Source organism: Microcaecilia unicolor, chromosome 5 (genome assembly GCF_901765095.1).
Source record: "Microcaecilia unicolor chromosome 5, aMicUni1.1, whole genome shotgun sequence".
Classification (NCBI taxonomy): Eukaryota; Metazoa; Chordata; class Amphibia; order Gymnophiona; family Siphonopidae; genus Microcaecilia; species Microcaecilia unicolor.
This window is the reverse complement of record NC_044035.1, coordinates 223,225,702-223,244,747: the sequence shown is the minus strand read 5'-3', so window position 1 is coordinate 223,244,747 and position 19,046 is coordinate 223,225,702. Positions and strand designations below refer to the sequence as shown.

At 43.0% G+C, this 19,046-nt stretch overlaps 1 protein-coding gene across 1 annotated transcript in view; it reads left to right on the top strand.

Annotated features, from left to right (window-relative positions):
• UMODL1 (uromodulin like 1) overlaps positions 1-19,046 on the top strand; it is a 150,889-nt gene that overhangs the window by 98,746 nt on the left and 33,097 nt on the right. Inside the window, exons 11-12 of the mRNA XM_030205021.1 lie at positions 9,267-9,404; positions 9,982-10,322. Coding sequence (XP_030060881.1) covers positions 9,267-9,404; positions 9,982-10,322 — 479 coding nt within the window. The remainder of the gene's footprint in view (positions 1-9,266; positions 9,405-9,981; positions 10,323-19,046) is intronic.

The following is a 19,046-nucleotide window of genomic DNA, read 5'->3' as shown; positions in this document are numbered from 1 at the left end:
TTTTTATATAAGGATTTATTTAAGGCTGTCCCTAATTGATTCAGTTTCTACTGTGTATGTGTTTTGTGGCCCAGGTTGAGGGTGCTTGACCCTGAAAACTAGTTGGTGCCCCAGGACGCTGGTGTGAGAATGAGATCCAGGTTACAAAGAGAAAACATTTGAATGGAATAAAGCAATCAAATGATATAAACAATCTATCTCTGAAGCGAAGAAATCATATTACACTTCTTTAATTGAACATTCCATTTTAGATCAGAAAAAACTATTTGGAAATGTTAACAATTTAATAGTTACATCATCTTCTTTAACTGTGGAATTAGAATCTACTCCTTATGCAGACATGCTTGCTAGTTATTTTTCTGAAAAATAACTAACTCCTCTGTTTACTAAGCCGCGCTAGTTCTGCCGTGCGCTAATGCCAACACTGCCCATTCGCTTTGAACGGGCTGTGTTGGCATTGCCACGCGGCAGCTGCTAGCACAGCTTAGTAAACAATGGGGTAAGATAAGAACTCAAATATCACCTAGTTTACATATGATTATTGAATCGTCTATTACAAACATTTCAGATAAACTGTTCTGTCCTGCAGACACACGTTGGTCATCATTTTCAGAAGTTGATAACTTCCTTAAAAGCAATCTAATTTTGGTGCTGTCTTCCTCCTCCTGTTTGTTTGATAGTTGTCCATCTTAATCACAGATCCTCCAGCTCAAATGATTGGCTTACCTTTTTCAAAACTTATTGTTAACAACTGGTCATTTTCCTGATGAACTGGGAGTCATTATTTTGACTGCAATTTTGAAAAAAGCAAATTTGGACTGTAATCAACCAGCACAATTTCAGGCCTATAGCCAGCATTCCCCTATTGACGAAAATGTCTGAAGCAATTGTGGCAGAGTTTTTAGCCAATTACTTGGAACATCATCATTGTCTTAGTAGAAATCAATTTTGCATTAGGTCACGTCATAGTACCGAATCAGCGTTACTGTCTTTAGTGTCTGATGCCAGAACTCTCTTATCTAAAGGGAAATCATTATTATTGTTACAATTTGATCTTATGGCCACTTTCAATATGGTAAATCATAGTATTCATCTATACAAATTATGTTCCACTGATATTGCACAAAAGGGAAAGCAGGGAAAACCTCTACATAAGTCCAAAGGGAATGTCCAAAAAGGTAGAGGATGATTTACGACTTCCACATGGGTTTGAGAACAGAAGATCTTTATTGAAGCACCGAATAAAGACTTGACATGGGGCCGAGTTTCGGTGGTCAGTCCGCCTGCATCAGGGGTCTGATACACACACTGTACAGATTAAAATTAATACAAAATTAACAAATACAAATAAAACACAATACAAAGTAGGAATCAATAATTCATATAAATACTTCAATAAAAACATCAATAAAAATCAGGGACTGACTGATTAAAATATGTCAGTAGTGATGAACTATATGCTAGAACATAAAATGCATATGGGCATGGGCACTTAAAGGACAAATGCAAATATTGATACTGTATGGTTATTAAAGGTGCACAGAGACACGTGATTGTAATGCAAAGTGATGAATGATTACCCACCTCTAGAGGGGTACTACTCTTTAAAAACAACAAACAAAAACCAGATTTTTTATGTAGTCACAAACAATGACAGCATGCCTTTTTTTTCTTGTCTACAGCAGGATTATTTAGGTTATATATCTGTCTCCTTATGTGATACATCTCTTTCTAGCACCAGAATCAATATATTGTTCTCTAGAGGTGGGTAATTATTCATCACTTTGCATTGGACTGCCCCAGGCCTCCCTGCTTTCACCAAGGATGAGGGATTTAGATTTGTTAGAAACTGGTCAACATTCTGGGAAAGGGGGAGTCTGTTCCTAAAGGATGGAAGCAAATAGAATGTTAGGCATTATTAGGAAAGGAATGGAAAACAAAAATGAGGATGTTATAATGTCTATCCTGCTTATAATCGAAAGAGAAAAACGCCTATATTGTGACCCAAATTGGGAGATGGGCGTCTTTCTCCCGTGGGCGCCCAAATTGGTATAATCGAACGCCAATTTTGGGCGTTTCCAACTGCAATCCGTTGCGGAAACGGGTAAAGTTGACGGGGGCGTGTCGGAGGCGTGGTGATGGCGGAACTGGGGCGTGGTTATCAGCCGAGGAGAGATGGGTGTCTTTAGCTGATAATCGAAAAAAAAGGCGTTTTTACCGCGATTTTGGGTCACTTTTTTTGGACCCTTTTTTTTCATGAACAGGTCCCAAAAAAGTGCCCCAACTGACCAGATGACCACTGGAGGGAATCGGGGATGACCTCCCCGGACTCCCCCAGTAGTCACTAACCCCCTCCCACCAAAAAAACCCCACTTTAAAAACTTTTCTTCCAGCCTCTATGCCAGCCTCAAATGTCGTACCCACCTCCATGACAGCAGAATGTGTTCTATCCTGTGACAGCCTTTCTCTGGTTCTGATGTGGCTCTCGGGTGAGTGTGACACCTTTTCTGTTATGCGCATTGCAGAGTCACATCAGCAATGCATTGTGGTGGGTGTAGGGTATTGGGCTCCATGATTCCACTAGCTTGTGGCAAATGCTCACGATGTTGGTAGTTGGTAGGCTCTACTCCCATGGTGCTTTTCCCCCTGCTTACTGGGTCATAGTGTGCCCTGTTTTGTTTCCGGTAGTCCATGAGGTAGTGGCCATTTTTGTAGGCCAGTTTTAGATCCCTTTCACGTGTTAGCCACGTTACAGAATTTAGTTCTTACCTTGAATGTGGCTGAAAGAGGGCATTGTACACCATTCTGCCAGCTCTGACCTACTGCTAATCTCAGTACCAGGAAGACTCGTTGCCAGTGGGGCACAACCTCTGATCTGCAGTTAACTGTGAGTAAACGTGCTTATTCAAATACAGGACTTTTTCAAAGAGATTAGTCTTCATGTGTCAACTGGTGTGCCAATGTTATATAGCAGCAACAAGTCCTAGAGGCCTGCGTGTATGCAGGTCCCTGGAGCACTTTTAGTGAGTACCGCAGTGCACTTCAGCCAGGTGGACCCAGGTCCATCCTCCCCCTACCTGTAATACTTGTGCTGGTAAATGGGAGGCCTCCAAAACCCACTGTACCCACATGTAGGTGCCCCCTTCACCCCTAAGAGCTGTAGTAGTGTTGTACATTTGTGGGTAGTGGGCTTTGGCGGAGGGGGGTTGGGTGCTCAGCACCCATGGTAAGGGAGCTGTAGGCATGTGGGAGCGTTGTCTGAAGTCCACCGCACTGACCTCTAGGGTGCTCAGTTGGTGTCCTGGCATGTCAGGGGGGTGAGTGTACTACGAATTGTGGCCCCTCCCACAACCAAATGGCTCGGATTAGGATGTTTTTGAGCTGGGCGTTTTTAGTTTCCATTATCGCTAAAAAAAACAAATGCCCAGCTGAAAAACGTCCATTTTTTCGAAAATACGGTCTGTCCCGCCTCTTCATGTACCCGTTTTCGGACATAGACGCCCATGGAGATAGGCGTTTGCGTTCGATTATGCCCCTCTTTGTATTGCACCATGGTGCGACCACACCTCGAATATTGTGTTCAATTCTGGTCGCCGTATCTCAAAAAAGATAGGAGTATTGTGTTCAGTTTTGGAGGCCGTATCTTGCTAAGGATGTAAAAAGAATTGAAGCGGTGCAAAGAAAAGCTACGAGGATGGTATGGGATTTGCGTTACAAGACGTATGAGGAGAGACTTGCGGACCTGAACATGTATACCTTGGAGGAAAGGAGGAACGGGGTGATATGATACAGACGGTCAAATATTTGAAAGGTATTAATCCGCAAACGAACCTTTTCCGGAGATGGGAAGGCGGTAGAACGAGAGGGCATGAAATGAGATTGAAGGGGGGCAGACTCAAGAAGAATGTCAGGAAGTATTTTTTCACGGAGAGCGTGGTGGATGCTTAGAATGCCCTCCCGGGGGAGGTGAAGGAGATGAAAACGGTAATGGAATTCAAACATGCGTGGGATAAACATAAAGGAATCCTGTGCAGAAGGAAGGGATCCTCAGGAGCTTAGCCTAGAATGGGTGGCAGAGCTGGTGGTTGGGAGGCGGGGCTAGTGCTGAGCAGACATATACGGTCTGTGCTGGGGCTCGTGGTTGGGAGGCGGGACTAGTGCTGGGCAGACTTATACGGTCTGTGCCGGGGCTGGTGGTTGGGCGGCGGGGATAGTGCTGGGCAGACTTATACGGTCTGTGCCAGAGCTGGTGGTGGGAGGCAGGGATAGTGCTGGGCAGACTTATACGGTCTGTGCTAGAGCTGGTGGTTGGGAGGCGGGGTTGGTGGTTGGGAGGCGGGGATAGGGCTGGCCAGACTTATACGGTCTGTGCACTGAAGAAGACAGTACAAATAAAAAAGTAGCACATATGAATTTATCTTCTTGGGCAGACTGGATGGACCGTGCAGGTCTTTTTCTGCCGTCATCTACTATGTTACTATGTTACTATAGTGGAATTAGAAAAGGTGCAGCGAAGGGCGACAAAAATGATAACGGGGATGGGACGACTTCCCTATGAGGAAAGGCTAAAGCGGCTAGGGCTCTTCAGCTTGGAGAAAAGGTGGCTGAGGGGAGATATGATAGAGGTCTATATAATATAATGAGTGGAGTGGAATGGGTAGATGTGAAGCATCTGTTTACACTTTCCAAAAATACTAGGACTAGGGGGCATGCGATGAAGCTACAATGTAGTAAATTTAAAACGAATCGGAGAAACTGTTTCTTCACTCAACGTGTAATTAAACTCTGGAATTCGTTGCCAGAGAATGTGATAAAGGCGGTTAGCTTAGCGGAGTTTATAAAAAAGGTTTGGATGGCTTCCTAAAGAAAAAGTCCATAGACCATTATTAAATGGACTTGGGGAAAATCCACTATTTCTGGGATAAGCAGTATAGAATGTTTTGTACTTTTTTGGGATCTTGCCAGGTATTTGTGACCTGGATTGGCCACTGTTGGAAACAGGATGTTGGGCTCGATGGACCTTTGGTCTTTCCCAGTATGGCAATACTTATGTACTTATGTACTTCTGTTCGGGGTCAGGAGGGAGAAGGGTGGGAAAGAGGGGAAGGTACTGGGAAGAGACAGATAGGAGACTGTAGCACAGTTAGTTTATTAGCGTCAATTACTTTTTTCATCACAACTAATAAATAATGTGTTCATTGCAGCATTAACAATGATTAATGTTCAGCCCTACTTATTGTAATATTTTTGGAACTAAAAATAAGCACAAATCTTCATTATGTTAATCAATTGCCTCTGTGATAAGTGTAGTCTTTTGTTTTGTTTTTTCTTTAGCTGATCTAGCATTAATTAATAATATAGTGGAATTTTCTTTATTATTCCCAAGTATGACATCCAGTTAGGCATCCCTGCTGCTTGCATAGTTCTCACAAAAGCAATGGCTCCACTGATTTTCAGCAATTTCCATACCCATCTCTTCCCTAATCCAAAATAACCTTGATGTTTCTATTCTCCCTCAGGCTAACCTAAGAAGTATCATTTCTACCCATCTATTTCATTGGTTTCTTTTAAATATTTTTGGGGGTTTTTGCGAACTGACATCCTTCTCTTTTTCCTGATGAGTGATCATTGCCTTCAGAAAATGGATATTTTTGCAAAGAATTTAGGAAAATTTCTGGTGCATACATGGGTTCAAAGGACAGGTTTGATCCACTCCTGGGTTTACTCCATTGCATGCAGGGACTTGTAGTTCCCTGTTGCATTCCCTATAAAAAAGCAAGGCTACAAGTCCCAGCATGCACTGGGGGTAAACACAGGACTGGATCAATTAAACCTGGATCCAGTTGTTAGCCTTAGTTGCTGTAATCTCAAAATCCTCCTTAACTGATCAGCTTTTGCTGCTTCTGGTTATAATTTAGAACGCCAAAGATTTTCCAGAAGTCACAGAACACATTTTAGATTAATTTTCTTGAAAATCATTTTAACCCTCATGTGTGATGAAAACCAGCACCCCTGTGCTTCATGTCAGAGGCTGCTGCCAATTAGATTAATATTGTGTAAGGAGTTAACCTTTTTCAAGTGATCTGGAGGAGTAATCTAACAGAGCATTAGACTGAGACTCCAGAGAAGGAAAATACATATAGTACTTGAATGTCATTCACCATGAACTTGAATTTGGAAAGGTTAAGTCTAAAAATCCAAAAGAAGGAAAATTCTAGAACAAGGAGTCATGAAATGAGGGTGGTGGAGTCCATAGGAGCCAACTTTTCAAAATGATTGGGGGGGTGCTAAACCCAATGGAAATTACCTCTCAGTGGGCACAGTTGAGGAGTTTGCTGAATATTGGGGGTGCTCAAGGACCCACTGCACCCACAGATCTGACTCCTATGGTGTGGAGTCTAAAACAGTAGTGGAGTTTAGCAGTGTTCAGCAGGGGCGTATCTGCGTGGGGCCACAGGGGCCTGGGCCCCCGCAGATTTGGCCCTGGACCCCCCTACCGCTGTCAACCCTCCCCCGCTGCCGTTGCTTACCTTTGCTGGCGGGGGAGACTCCAAACTGGATTCAACAGCTTTCAACAGCAGCATGGCCACGGAGAACGAAGAAGAACTTTAAAGACCTCGGGTTGGCTGGCGGGGGTTGGGGTCCCCCGCCAGCTGAAGAAATATTTTTAAAGGCAGCAACAGGTGGAAGCGGACCTCGGCTGGCGGGGTTGGGGTCCCCCGCCAGCAAAGGTAAGCAACGGCAGCGAGGGAGGGTTGGTGGCGGGGGGTGGGGGTGGAGAGAGTCGTTGGTGGTGGGGGGTCTGGCAATGTGGCAATGGTGGGGGGGAGGGGGTCGTGGGGGGGGGGGGGGCTAAAATGTGCCTCCTCTGGCTCTGCCCCCCCCCCCCTACCGCCGGAGTCCAGATACGCCCCTGGTGTTCAGGATAAGAACAGAGGATCCTTATTAGCAAACAAACTGAAGAGATAGCAGAAACAAAACCTAGTGAATCAACTATTAAATGTCCTAGATCACTTAATCATACGGGGGTGTTCTCAACCAATTATAAGTATACTGAACCCAGCTGTCAGACTTGTGAGTTCTTGTACCAAGTAGAGCGCTGCTGAGCCCGGTACTCGGACCAGGTTCTGCTTGGCAGCTGGACAACCCCGGGTTTCACCTGTGCTGAACGCCATTCCGCAGAGGTTGAGCCCCTAGGTGCGGGCGGCCTGCAGGACTTACGAGACGGAGCTGGAAGCAGGTGGTGAACGTATCGGCCAGGCAGGCAGCAGGTCAAGAGAGTAATCCAGGTATAGGCATTAGGCAAAGTCAGTAGGCAGGCAGCAGGCAAGAGAGTAATCCAAGCACAGGTAAAGTCAATAGGCAGGCAGCCGGTCAAGAGAGTAATCCAGGTACCGGCAAAGTCAGTAGGCAGGCAGCAGGCAAGAGAGTAATCCAGGCACGGGTAAAGTCAATAGGCAGGCAGCAGGCAAGAGAGTAATCCAGGCACGGGTAAAGTCAATTGGCAGGCAGCAGGCAAGAGAGTAATCCAGGTACAGGCAATGTCAGCAACGAGGGACAAAGTAGAGAAGAAGCAAACTACTGAGCAAGTAACACCTACCAAAGTAGAAGCCGAAGCATGGAGTCCAGGAAGAGCTTAGCTGATAATGTGCTGGCGTCTGACATCAGCAGGAACCAGCAGGGAGAAGGAGCACAGCCATAGGACAAGAGCAGGGGAAAGAGGAAACAGAAGACCAATAGGAGAGAAGCCAGGCAGAGAGAGAGCAGACCCAAGTGCATGGAAGCAAAGCAATCAAGGAGCCTGCAGCCAGAGAAGAACTACACACACATGGCTGAGGGCTGTGCCAGTCAAGTGTGAGTGTCGACGGGACCCTGCACAGCCCGAGGACGCCGCTTTCATTGAGGTAGGGGACATGACACCAGCGCAAAAAAGAATTTTTGTAGTAATGGTACATGAATTGACTAACGTGAGAAGAAGCCTTGGTAGTCACTCATTTCACACCAGAACCACTGCCCGAAAACTCAGTTATTGCTTCATCGGCTTCAAAAATTTCTCGCATCATAACAACTTGTATTATCTCAAAATGCTTTAAAGACTTCATAGAAACAAATCATGATTAGATAATAAACGTTATGAGGTGAGAATATTTGAAGCAGATAAAGAGATAAGTGAGTTGTCGGGCAGTGGTTCCGGCGTGAAACATGTCACAGACGAAACTTCATGTCAATTCATGTACCATTACTACAAAATTCTTTTTTGCGTTGGGTTCAGTATACTTACAATTGGTTGAAACATAACCTAGTGGCACAAGATTAAAGTGCTATACTCAGATGATTCAGCAATCAGTATTGGGGCTGTCATTATGAATAGCAGGTGAGAAATGAACTGTTAGAAATCCTAGGAAACCATATAACTGGGTCTACCTAGCAGACTGCAAGTACTACAGTAATATCTAGAAGCCCTAGTAGAGAAGCAGGCACTTAAGTATGGTCTGTATGACAGGCTATATGGGGAAGACCCGAGGTTAGATACTTGGGCACCAGCCAAGCTTACTTTTAGTTGTTTAGATTATCACAAAATTGTATAATTAGGCAGGGGAAGGAAGGTGTGCTATGTGTGAACTAAACAGTTTTTGTATGCTTATCTACCCAGATATAAATGAGAAAGATGATGAAAACTGTCTTGGGTAAGGATAAATATCTTATAGGTTTTAACATAATATAGCTTTCACTTGAAATGTGTCCTTAGCAGTGTGGGCAGGAATAACTGGTCAGACTGGATGGACCAGCTGATCTTTTTCTGTTGTCAACTATGGTGCCACTAGGCCTGGATCTTTCTTCCATCGAAGGCTTTATGTTTCATAATTTTTATTGATTTACTTTAAACTTAAACAGAAATGTTACTGTTAAGTGAAAAACAGCCAAAAAATAAAACTTTTCTTACATAATCTTTTAACTTTACACTTTAAATGGCTTTCTTAGATCCCAAAAGCTAGGGGGGTTTAGAATAGGTGAAGCTACATTTGTATTAACAATTTCTGTAAGAAAATGATGACACCGCATTTCTCAGTCTATTATTTCATTGTCTCTATCGTTGTTTTGAATCTAGGAGCAACTTAAGCTGATCAGGAACATAAAAAACATATTTAGTATTATTAAACCTCACAATACATTTAATGGGTATGCTAACAGAGATCGAAGGCTTTAAACATGCTAAAAACAGCAAAAGTAGTCACTAAAGATTCCTCTCTGTTTTAATCCACCAGATTACAATGAATGTAAGAATTATGTCGATGACTGCTGCCTGCATGCAACCTGTACAAACACCTATGGCTTTTACAACTGCAGCTGTAATGAAGGATTCACGGATCTCAGTCCTCATTGGCCTGGGAGAGCCTGCGAAGGTAACTCTTCTATCATTCCCAGGAATGTCATCGAAATATTGGCTGGAGTTTCCAGTCATAGAAATGGGGATACAGTGAACTGTCACCATCTGAAGATATCTTGGCCCTTCAAGTCTGCCCAGTTGCCCCAATTCATGCTGGCAACATAGACCCTACTTCATTTGCAGTCATTTTCCTACCTTTCTCTAACCCCTGCCCTTTCTATCTATCCTAAGCAGGCTGGAATTCAGTCATTTTGATTTTGAAGGTTTGTTGAATTAGTTTGCAGAACCTTTTTGGTTAAAGTAAAAGTCGGATAAATTAACACATGTCAGAATGAGAAGGAGTGACTTGTCCCCAAGTCAACATAGAACCAGGGTGTTGGATATCTCAGAAATTCTCCAGAACCATAGTTCAGTGTTCCAACTACTAGCCTTCTCCTTTCCCTAGTACATACGATAAACAGGCGTTTCACTAAACAGTGCTTACAGAAAAAGAAATTATATATTTGCAGATCTTCTTTGGGAAGTTTATTCTCCAGTTTCTGATTATGCTTTCTACTATTTTTCTTTCTATCTATCTCACTTCCTTCTTGCAGCAGTGCAGCAGAACAGCACATTCACTCCCCAGGCACCATCACCTGAACAGCAGCCCAGGCCCACATTTGGAACCATCTTGGGGACCACATTCCACCCAAAAGTGACAAAGGCCCAGGCCTTCCTCAGTCTTACTCATGACATGTCCCTGAAAGATGCAGCAAGGGTCAACTGTGAAATCAAATACATTGTTATCACGATGGAAAAGAGTTTCTTGAAGCAGAAGTCAATCCCTGAATCTTCTCTGTACCTGGGACAACCTCAGTGCAATGTCAAGACAAGCAACGAGACACATGTAGAGCTTCGAGCAGGGTGGACAGAATGTGGTACCCTGGTGCAAAGTGTAAGTCTTGCCCCTCTCTTCCTAGGTGAACTACTTCTGCTTGGCTGTAAAGCCAGTTTATGAAGATGAGACCATTGCACAGGGCCTGTGTGCCACTGATTGGTGGCTTTTAGCTCAGATCCGATCAGTTTAGTAGTTAAAATCTTATTTCTAAATGCACATTTTTGCTGAAAGGAATTGGAATGCAAAGTTGTGGCTGTGTTCATTTTGTAGTTGATGAAATCAAACTACTATCACTATCCTATTGACTGTTGACATCAACTACAGAAAGCATCTTGCTGTAATTTTGAAATAGTTTTATTCTGGACTTTCCATATTTTATATCAGATACAAAACTGCAAGAAATTTCCATAACTCAAAATATATATAAACTAGAATGATATGTAAAACACTATCTCTTACCTTTTGAACATTTGGGGATGTCAGACCTGGGTGACCAGCATTAAGATATACAGATTAGTAAGTTCCAGTAATAATATAATGTGACTGCAGCACAATTATTATCATCATCATCATAAGGGTTTATGCAGGTTATGCCACTTTTATGGACAAAAACAATTCACAGTGGTTTACATCATTAACAAAATACAATTAAAGAGACAGCAGAACAGAATACCAGACAGAAACTTAGAGGGGAATGCGTCAATGTGCAGGAAAAGATCACTTTTTACCACACTTTGATTTTCCACAGGATTTAGCAACTTGCGGGATCCCAGTACTGCAGGTTGCTGAATCATGAGGTAAAAGAATAATGCTGCTTCCAATCCACCTTGCAAGCAGTGTTATTCTGTGTGCCCAGGAGCATCAGGCTGCAAATGCCTCAGTGCATCTGGTCTCAATGTTCACGAGGCTGCAGGGTAGCATGTAAGGGCCTCCCCATTCAGCCTACCCCCCCCTCGCAGCATCCACACCTCTCAATTCCCAGTCCAGTACATAAGTACATAAGTACATAAGTAGTGCCATACTGGGAAAGACCAAAGGTCCATCTAGCCCAGCATCCTGTCACCGACAGTGGCCAATCCAGGTCAAGGGCACCTGGCACGCTCCCCAAACGTAAAAACATTCCAGACAAGTTGTACCTAAAAATGAGGAATTTTTCCAGTCCATTTAATAGCGGTCTATGGACTTGTCCTTTAGGAATCTATCTAACCCCTTTTTAAACTCCGTCAAGCTAACCGCCTGTACCACGTTCTCCGGCAATGAATTCCAGAGTCTAATTACACGTTGGGTGAAGAAAAATTTTCTCCGATTCGTTTTAAATTTACCACACTGTAGCTTCAACTCATGCCCTCTAGTCCTAGTATTTTTGGATAGCGTGAACAGTCGCTTCACATCCACCCGATCCATTCCACTCATTATTTTATACACTTCTATCATATCTCCCCTCAGCCGTCTCTTCTCCAAGCTGAAAAGCCCTAGCCTTCTCAGCCTCTCTTCATAGGAAAGTCGTCCCATCCCCACTATCATTTTCGTCGCCCTTCGCTGTACCTTTTCCAATTCTACTATATCTTTTTTGAGATACGGAGACCAGTACTGAACACAATACTCCAGGTGCGGTCGCACCATGGAGCGATACAACGGCATTATAACATCCGTACACCTGGACTCCATACCCTTCTTAATAACACCCAACATTCTATTCGCTTTCCTAGCCGCAGCAGCACACTGAGCAGAAGGTTTCAGCGTATCATCGACGACGACACCCAGATCCCTTTCTTGATCCGTAACTCCTAACGCGGAACCTTGCAAGACGTAGCTATAATTCGGGTTCCTCTTACCCACATGCATCACTTTGCACTTGTCAACATTGAACTTCATCTGCCACTTGCACGCCCATTCTCCCAGTCTCGCAAGGTCCTCCTGTAATCGTTCACATTCCTCCTGCGACTTGACGACCCTGAATAATTTTGTGTCATCGGCGAATTTAATTACCTCACTAGTTATTCCCATCTCTAGGTCATTTATAAATACATTAAAAAGCAACGGACCCAGCACAGACCCCTGCGGGACCCCACTAACTACCCTCCTCCACTGAGAATACTGGCCACGCAATCCTACTCTCTGCTTCCGATCTTTCAACCAGTTCTTAATCCATAATAATACCCTACCATGCCTCCTGATTCCCACCCTCCCCGCACAGCATGCCTTTTGCTTCCAAGCCCAATGTTTATGGGGCAGTCAGGAAGCATGTAAGGACCCCCACAATCAGCCACACGCCCCTCCCACAGCATCTATGCCTCCCAATTGCAGCCCTTCCCCGCAGCATATTTAAGATATAGGCTTCCCTGTTCCCTGAGAGGTCCTCAGGGCCTTTACATGGTGATACAGTGGTTGCTGGGCAGGAGCAGGCCCCCTTCGCTGCTGCTCAACCTGTGCCACATCCAAATTGTCACCCCTAAAGGTAGTCTCGCGTAACTACTACTGGGGGGGGGGGGGTCATAATTCCATATAAGGAAATATTTCCTTATATAGAAATATGACCTCTAGCAGTAGGTTGGGCAGGAGCGAAGGGGAGTTGTTTCTGTCTAGCAACTTCTAGACCACCAGGTAAGGGCCCTAAGGCCCTCTCTGGGGGCAGGGGGCTTCTTTGCGCTGCAATACACCCAGAAGGTTAAATAACCCTAGCTAAAAGCTATGTTTATTTTACTGTAGTTCCTGGGCTATAACGCGACTTGTAATGTATCACTACAACTCATGTTATGGTATTTGCATAGTAATGGGATGCAAAATATGCATTTGCATGTTTTACATCTCATTACTGTGTATCCCACAGCAACTTAAATATTGCCACAGTATTTTCAGTCAAACAGCGTTAGAGCCATTTAAATCACATTAAAGTCCAAATAACATGACTTAAGGTCCTAATGTAGCTTGATAAATTCCCCCCTTAATCTTATCCCATCTCTTAGTAAAACCATAAAAAATGACATTAATAGGCAATGAAAAGATACATTTTCAAACCTTTCCTAAAAGAGGTTAAAGTAGCCTTCTCTCACAATTCGGTAGGCAATTTGTTCCAATGACTCAGATCTACCATACTGAAGTCCTTATTCCACCATTTTAATTTTGGACAGGAGGCTAAATTTGGGGTTTCTAACAATAATAATTGAAATGAGGATCTGAGTGTATGAGCTGGTTCATAGCCAACCCTCTGATTTTGGAGGGGCCTAGAGGTGGACTGAGGGGGCAGCATATTCTCTCCCCACCCCCCCCCCCCCCCAGTGTGTTCAAAATAATATCTTTACTGGTGAGATGCTGATTCCCCGTCAGCCAAAGAAATTCACTGACAAGCCACCGCCTCCTCCTTGTACTGCTGCAGTAACCCAGAAGAAAACAGAAGTTCTTGCGTGAACTGAGCATGTACAAGGAGTCGCAGTATCGGTGGCTGGAGGCACTCCACTGACTTCCAGATCACTGCTGCAGTGTGAGGAGGAGGGGAGCAGCCAGCAACAAATCTCTTTGGCTGGTGGGGCTTTGGCATCCCTATCAGCCATTTAACTGGTGCTGTGCAGGTATGGAGGGGGCCTGAGCCCAAAAATGGGAGCCTAGGTCCCCCCATGGCTATACCACTGGTTCATACTGATGAATAATCCTCCGTAAATAATTAGAAGGTATTAACAAGACATTTACAGAAAAAAAAGTCATGTTACCCCACGACTGTAGCAAGGCTTGAAAATCCAAATTCCAAGTTTTCAATCATCTGAGCAGTTTACAGATAGCTAATATTGCAGAAAAAACAGAGACATCACGCACATACAATTTGAAAAAGAATTAAAAAAAAAAAAAAGGAAAGTGGGAACTCCATTTGGTAAATAGGAAAGGGATAGTGGAGATAAAGGAAGTTTCTGTGCATTCCAGGAATCTCACCCAACCAATGGCACATTCTGTGATTACAAAGGGGCAAAAAAAGTGAGAATTAAGCGAAGGCATCTTTAAATTGAAGTTTATAGGGTGCTTTTAAATTTTAGTAAAGAATTTTCTAATCTTAAATGGGTTGGGATGGCAATCCATAGACCTGGATCCACCACAGTGCAAATCGTAGTCACCTGTGACACCTTGATCTGCCTGCTCTGTATTTATTTATGCTTTTGTTACTGGTGTTTGCTCCCTTCTCCAGAATATTTCTAGATTTCTCCCTGCTGTGGTCCATAAGTGTAATATAAGAAAATACAACTGGCTGCACATACTGTAGAAGGACTTGCTTATCCACTCTTACCCTAGCTGAGATTATTAAGGTGCGCTGAAAAATGGCTTGCATTAGTGTAGGCGCAGGTTTTGGGCGTGGCTGATCCATTTTTCAGCGTTCCTGTAAAAAAGGCCTTTATTTTATTTTTGCCGAAAATGGACGTGCAGCAAAATCAAAATTACTGTGCGCCCATTTTGGGTCTGAAACCTTACCGCCAGCCATTGACCTAGTGGTAAAGATTCATGCAGTAACCAGGTGGTAATGACCTACACGCATCAAATGCCACTTGGCGTGCGTCCGATACATGTGTCCGAAAATAAAAATTATTTTTTGGATGCGCATATCGGATGTGCGCCAAAAATGAAATTACTGCAAGAGCCATGCGGTAACTCCACGCAGTGCCATAGCGAGGGTGGCTGACACCCGGGGCGGTTCGCCGCTGCGCACCCTCTCCCGGGAGCTGCATGGCACCCCCCACGAGCGTGCGCCCCCCCTGAGCGCATTCTTACCAAAGGGGACGGGCGGGAGGGCAGCTCCGCCCTGAGTGCACGTCACTGGGAGCTGCATCGGCTCCGCTGGTTCCCTGCTCTCTCTGCCCCGGAACAGGAAGTAACCTGTTCTGGGGCAGAGAGAGCAGTGAACCAACGGAGCCGACACCCCCCCAGCTGCGTGCACCCGGGGCGGACCGCCCCAATGCCCCCCTTCCTACGACACTGACTCCATGACGCTTACGTGGCTTAGCAAAAGGGCCCCTTTAATTTCTAAATCCTATTACTTTATCTTATGTATCTATATGTTTTATCTTTGCTTACATCCTATGCTGTCTATTAAAATGTTTTATTGCATATTGTGTTGACATTGTAATGTAGCATATTATGCCATATTCTGTATTGTTATTTGAATATTTTTACTGTTGTAATTGTCTATCGCCTATGTTTGGCTTATTCTTGCTATAAACCACACTGAGTGAATTTATTAAAAAAACCCAAACCTGTAAATAAATAAGTAAAATGACCTACATGAAGCAGAGATAGAACAATTCAATAGGTAACAAGTACATTACATAAAATAAAAATCAATATGCTAAATTACATCAATAAAAAATACATAAATGCAAGAATACTTTAACATTCTAGAGGCATAACTCCGACCAACCCACCTCTCAGCAGAGAATGGCAAAGCTACTAATCTAACTGTTCTGAAAACTTGCATAGCAAAGCAATTTATAATGAAATAACCAATCTAAACACCTTTCAAACTACCAACTAGCCCACCAAAGATCTCCTAATAACTATTAATTATTTAATTTATTAGGATTTATTTACCACCTTCTTGAAGAAATTCACCCAAGGTAGTATATAGCAAAAACAATCCAGACATAGATAACATGTAATTACAGCAGTAAAAATATTGAAGACGGTACACAGTGTGGCATAGTATGTTACTTACAATGTCTATGCAATATGCAATAAAGCATCTTAATATACAGCATATGTTATAAGTGGAGGTGGAACATACAGATAGATAAGATAAACAGGAGTTAGATTGAAAATAAGGAGACCAACTTAGACAAACTTGAATGTGAAGCCAGAAAGGTGCATGAATATGATCTCAGCTAGGGTAGGAGTGGATAAGCAGGTCCTGCTACTGTATGAGCAGCCAATGTTAGTCCTTGTTTGTGTGACGAGCACATTAATTGCTTCCATTAAAGGCTTCGGAGAAGAGCCAAGCTTTCCCCTGCTTCTTGAAGTAGAGATAATCTTGTGTTTACTGAAGCCTTTCAGGGAGTGCATTCCAGAATGTGGGGGCTACTCTGGAGAAGGCTCATTGGTGAGTGCCACATTGAATTAATAAACCCTAATCCTCCCCCCCCCCCCCCCCCATTGTTCCTGAAGAATCTCCTAAAGGGAAAAACTTAGGGTTATGAGATGGAGCCGATAAGGCAGGCAACTGACGGGATCTCCAACCCAAGGGGCACTGATGTGTCTCATCAAGGGCCTAGGAGTGAGTGCTCCATGCTACTACAATAGTGGCAGAAGTACTTCTGAGCCTTTACATGGTCACTTGCAGGCCACCACATTACCCAAGGGCTACTCCAGTGGGCTGGTTGCCTTATTGAAAGGATTCTTACTCTGTAGTAAGCCTTGCCCACTGGGGTCATTTAGTTTTCATCACATATTATGTACCTGTTGCTTTCTATAACCCACGTGAGTACAGTCTGAATCCTTAGCAGTTATTTAAAGTACAGATGGTAGATCCTTGAAAACTATATAACTTGAATTAGAGATACATAATTAGCAGTGGCATCTGTAGACAGAAGTATCTGGGGTGCTAACAGGGAGACAAGCTAGTTACAGAGGGGGGCAAGCCAAAGCGACATTTCTGCATATCATGCCCACCCCCATTTTTAAATTAGCAATACAAGATACCAGGCACTTCTATAGATAAACAAAACCCTCCCCCTCCAGCTAGTTTCAGCTACCAGGTAAAACCACCATTATAATTGATACCATTATTCAACAAAAACTTCTGTGTAGAAGTGAAATCTGGATTCTCTACAGGATTTGAGAGAACAGGGATGAGCAGCCTTTATACACAGAGGGCCACATGAATGTCAATACTATTCCTTGCAGGCCACAAATGAGCAAATATGAGTAAAAATGACAACCAGTGACAACAATAAGTAATGTCAAAACTGGAAATGCTCAGAGCTCCATAGACCTTCTGTGATTGAGGTCTACAAAATCCCGAGTGGTGCAGAATGAGTAGAAATGAATCGATTTTTTTTACTCTTTCAAAAAGTACAAAGACTAGGGGACACTCAATGAAGGTACATGGAAATATTTTTTCACTCAATGGGGTTTGTCCAGTGCCATTGTTCTCACAGTCTGTCTTGGAACAGAAATCCTGGCAGTGTGTCCTTTAGTATATATAAGATATTGTATTTCTAAGTAAACCCCTGATGATGCCGTAAGGTGAAACACAGAACGATGCATGTAAGAGCGAAGTAAAGTATACAGACATAAGAGTGAAGAGCAGTTGGTGTACTTGTGGAATGGAGCAATCCACACCTGTGTTATGGAAATGGTTCTTGGAGCAGTTAACTGGATGGTTTTATTGGATCTTGGGAAAAGACTAGACACACACTAGTGCAGTATAATACCGTAGAATTTTGTAACAGCGGAAGGGGATATTGTTTAGTATTCCATCTGTATCTTGGGACATTATTACAAACGACACTGAAGACGAGGCATAGAATGAGAGAAGCCATTAGAAAGGTTTTTTAGGATTAAAATCAGAATAAAAGATAGGAAGAAATGTTTAGGAAGTATAATACTGTCCTCTCCTCCTAGGAATATACAATACATATATGTATGTCCCGTTATTGTGAACACAGCTGATGTATATCACTTATCTGTGCTATTCCATTGTGGAAGAATGGGAAATGAGGCGAATGATTTTAAACAGATAAGAATGAATGAAGAATGGATGTGAGTTTAACTGTATGAATACATTATTGAAGAATATTATTAATAAAGATTACATATTGTGATTATAGCTATTTGTGGTGTATGTGAAAATTTTTTATAACTATATTGAAATTCAGATACCCATATTAGTGTATTATTAATGAATATGTATGAGAGAGATTTGCATACAATAGAGGTGATAGGCATGCAATCTCCCTTATACATATTTATTATACCACCCACCGAGTATCCTAATTTCACTCTGGTTACAACCTATGCTTACATTGACTCTCAGTAACCACCTTTTATTATTTCAAAAAATATATTTATTCTCAAAAACATTTTATAATAATATTTTATTTATTTATTTGTGGCATTTATACCCCGCTCTTTCCCGCTCAATAGCAGGTTCAGTGCGGCTTACAAAGTATGGTACATAGTATCACAGAGATAATACAAAGTATGGTGCATAGTATCATAGAGATAATACGAAGTATGGTACAAAGTATCATGGAGATAACACAGTTAAAAAGAGTGGACAATAGTATGAGATTTGGGGAAAGGAGTTGGAGTGTGGATATTGGTTGTGGTGTGGGTTAGGTACAGGACTTTGTAGGGTCGTTTGGGTAGGCTGTCTTCAGCAGCTTTCGGAAGGGTAGGTGTTCGCTGGTTTTCGGATATGTCGAGGTAAGGCGTTCCAGAGTTGGCTGTCTATGACAGAGAAGTTGGATGCATAATAGGTTTTGTATTTGAGGCCTTTACATTTGGGAAGATGGAGATATATTTCTAGAAGAGATGGACCGGTGCCTGGCTGGAAGATCGATCAGGTTGGATATGTAGCTTGGAGATTCGCCATTGAGAATCTTGTGGATCATAGTGTGGGCTTTGAAGTTTATTCGTTCCTTGATAGGGAGCCAATGTAGCTTTTCTCAAAGTGGTGTTGCGCTTTCGAATCATGATTTGCCAAAAATAAGTCTTGCTGCTGTGTGTATATATAAACCTACTATTCATACGTCTCCTTCAACCTCACTACCCTCTTTCACACAATTCATTCATACCTCAACCTCA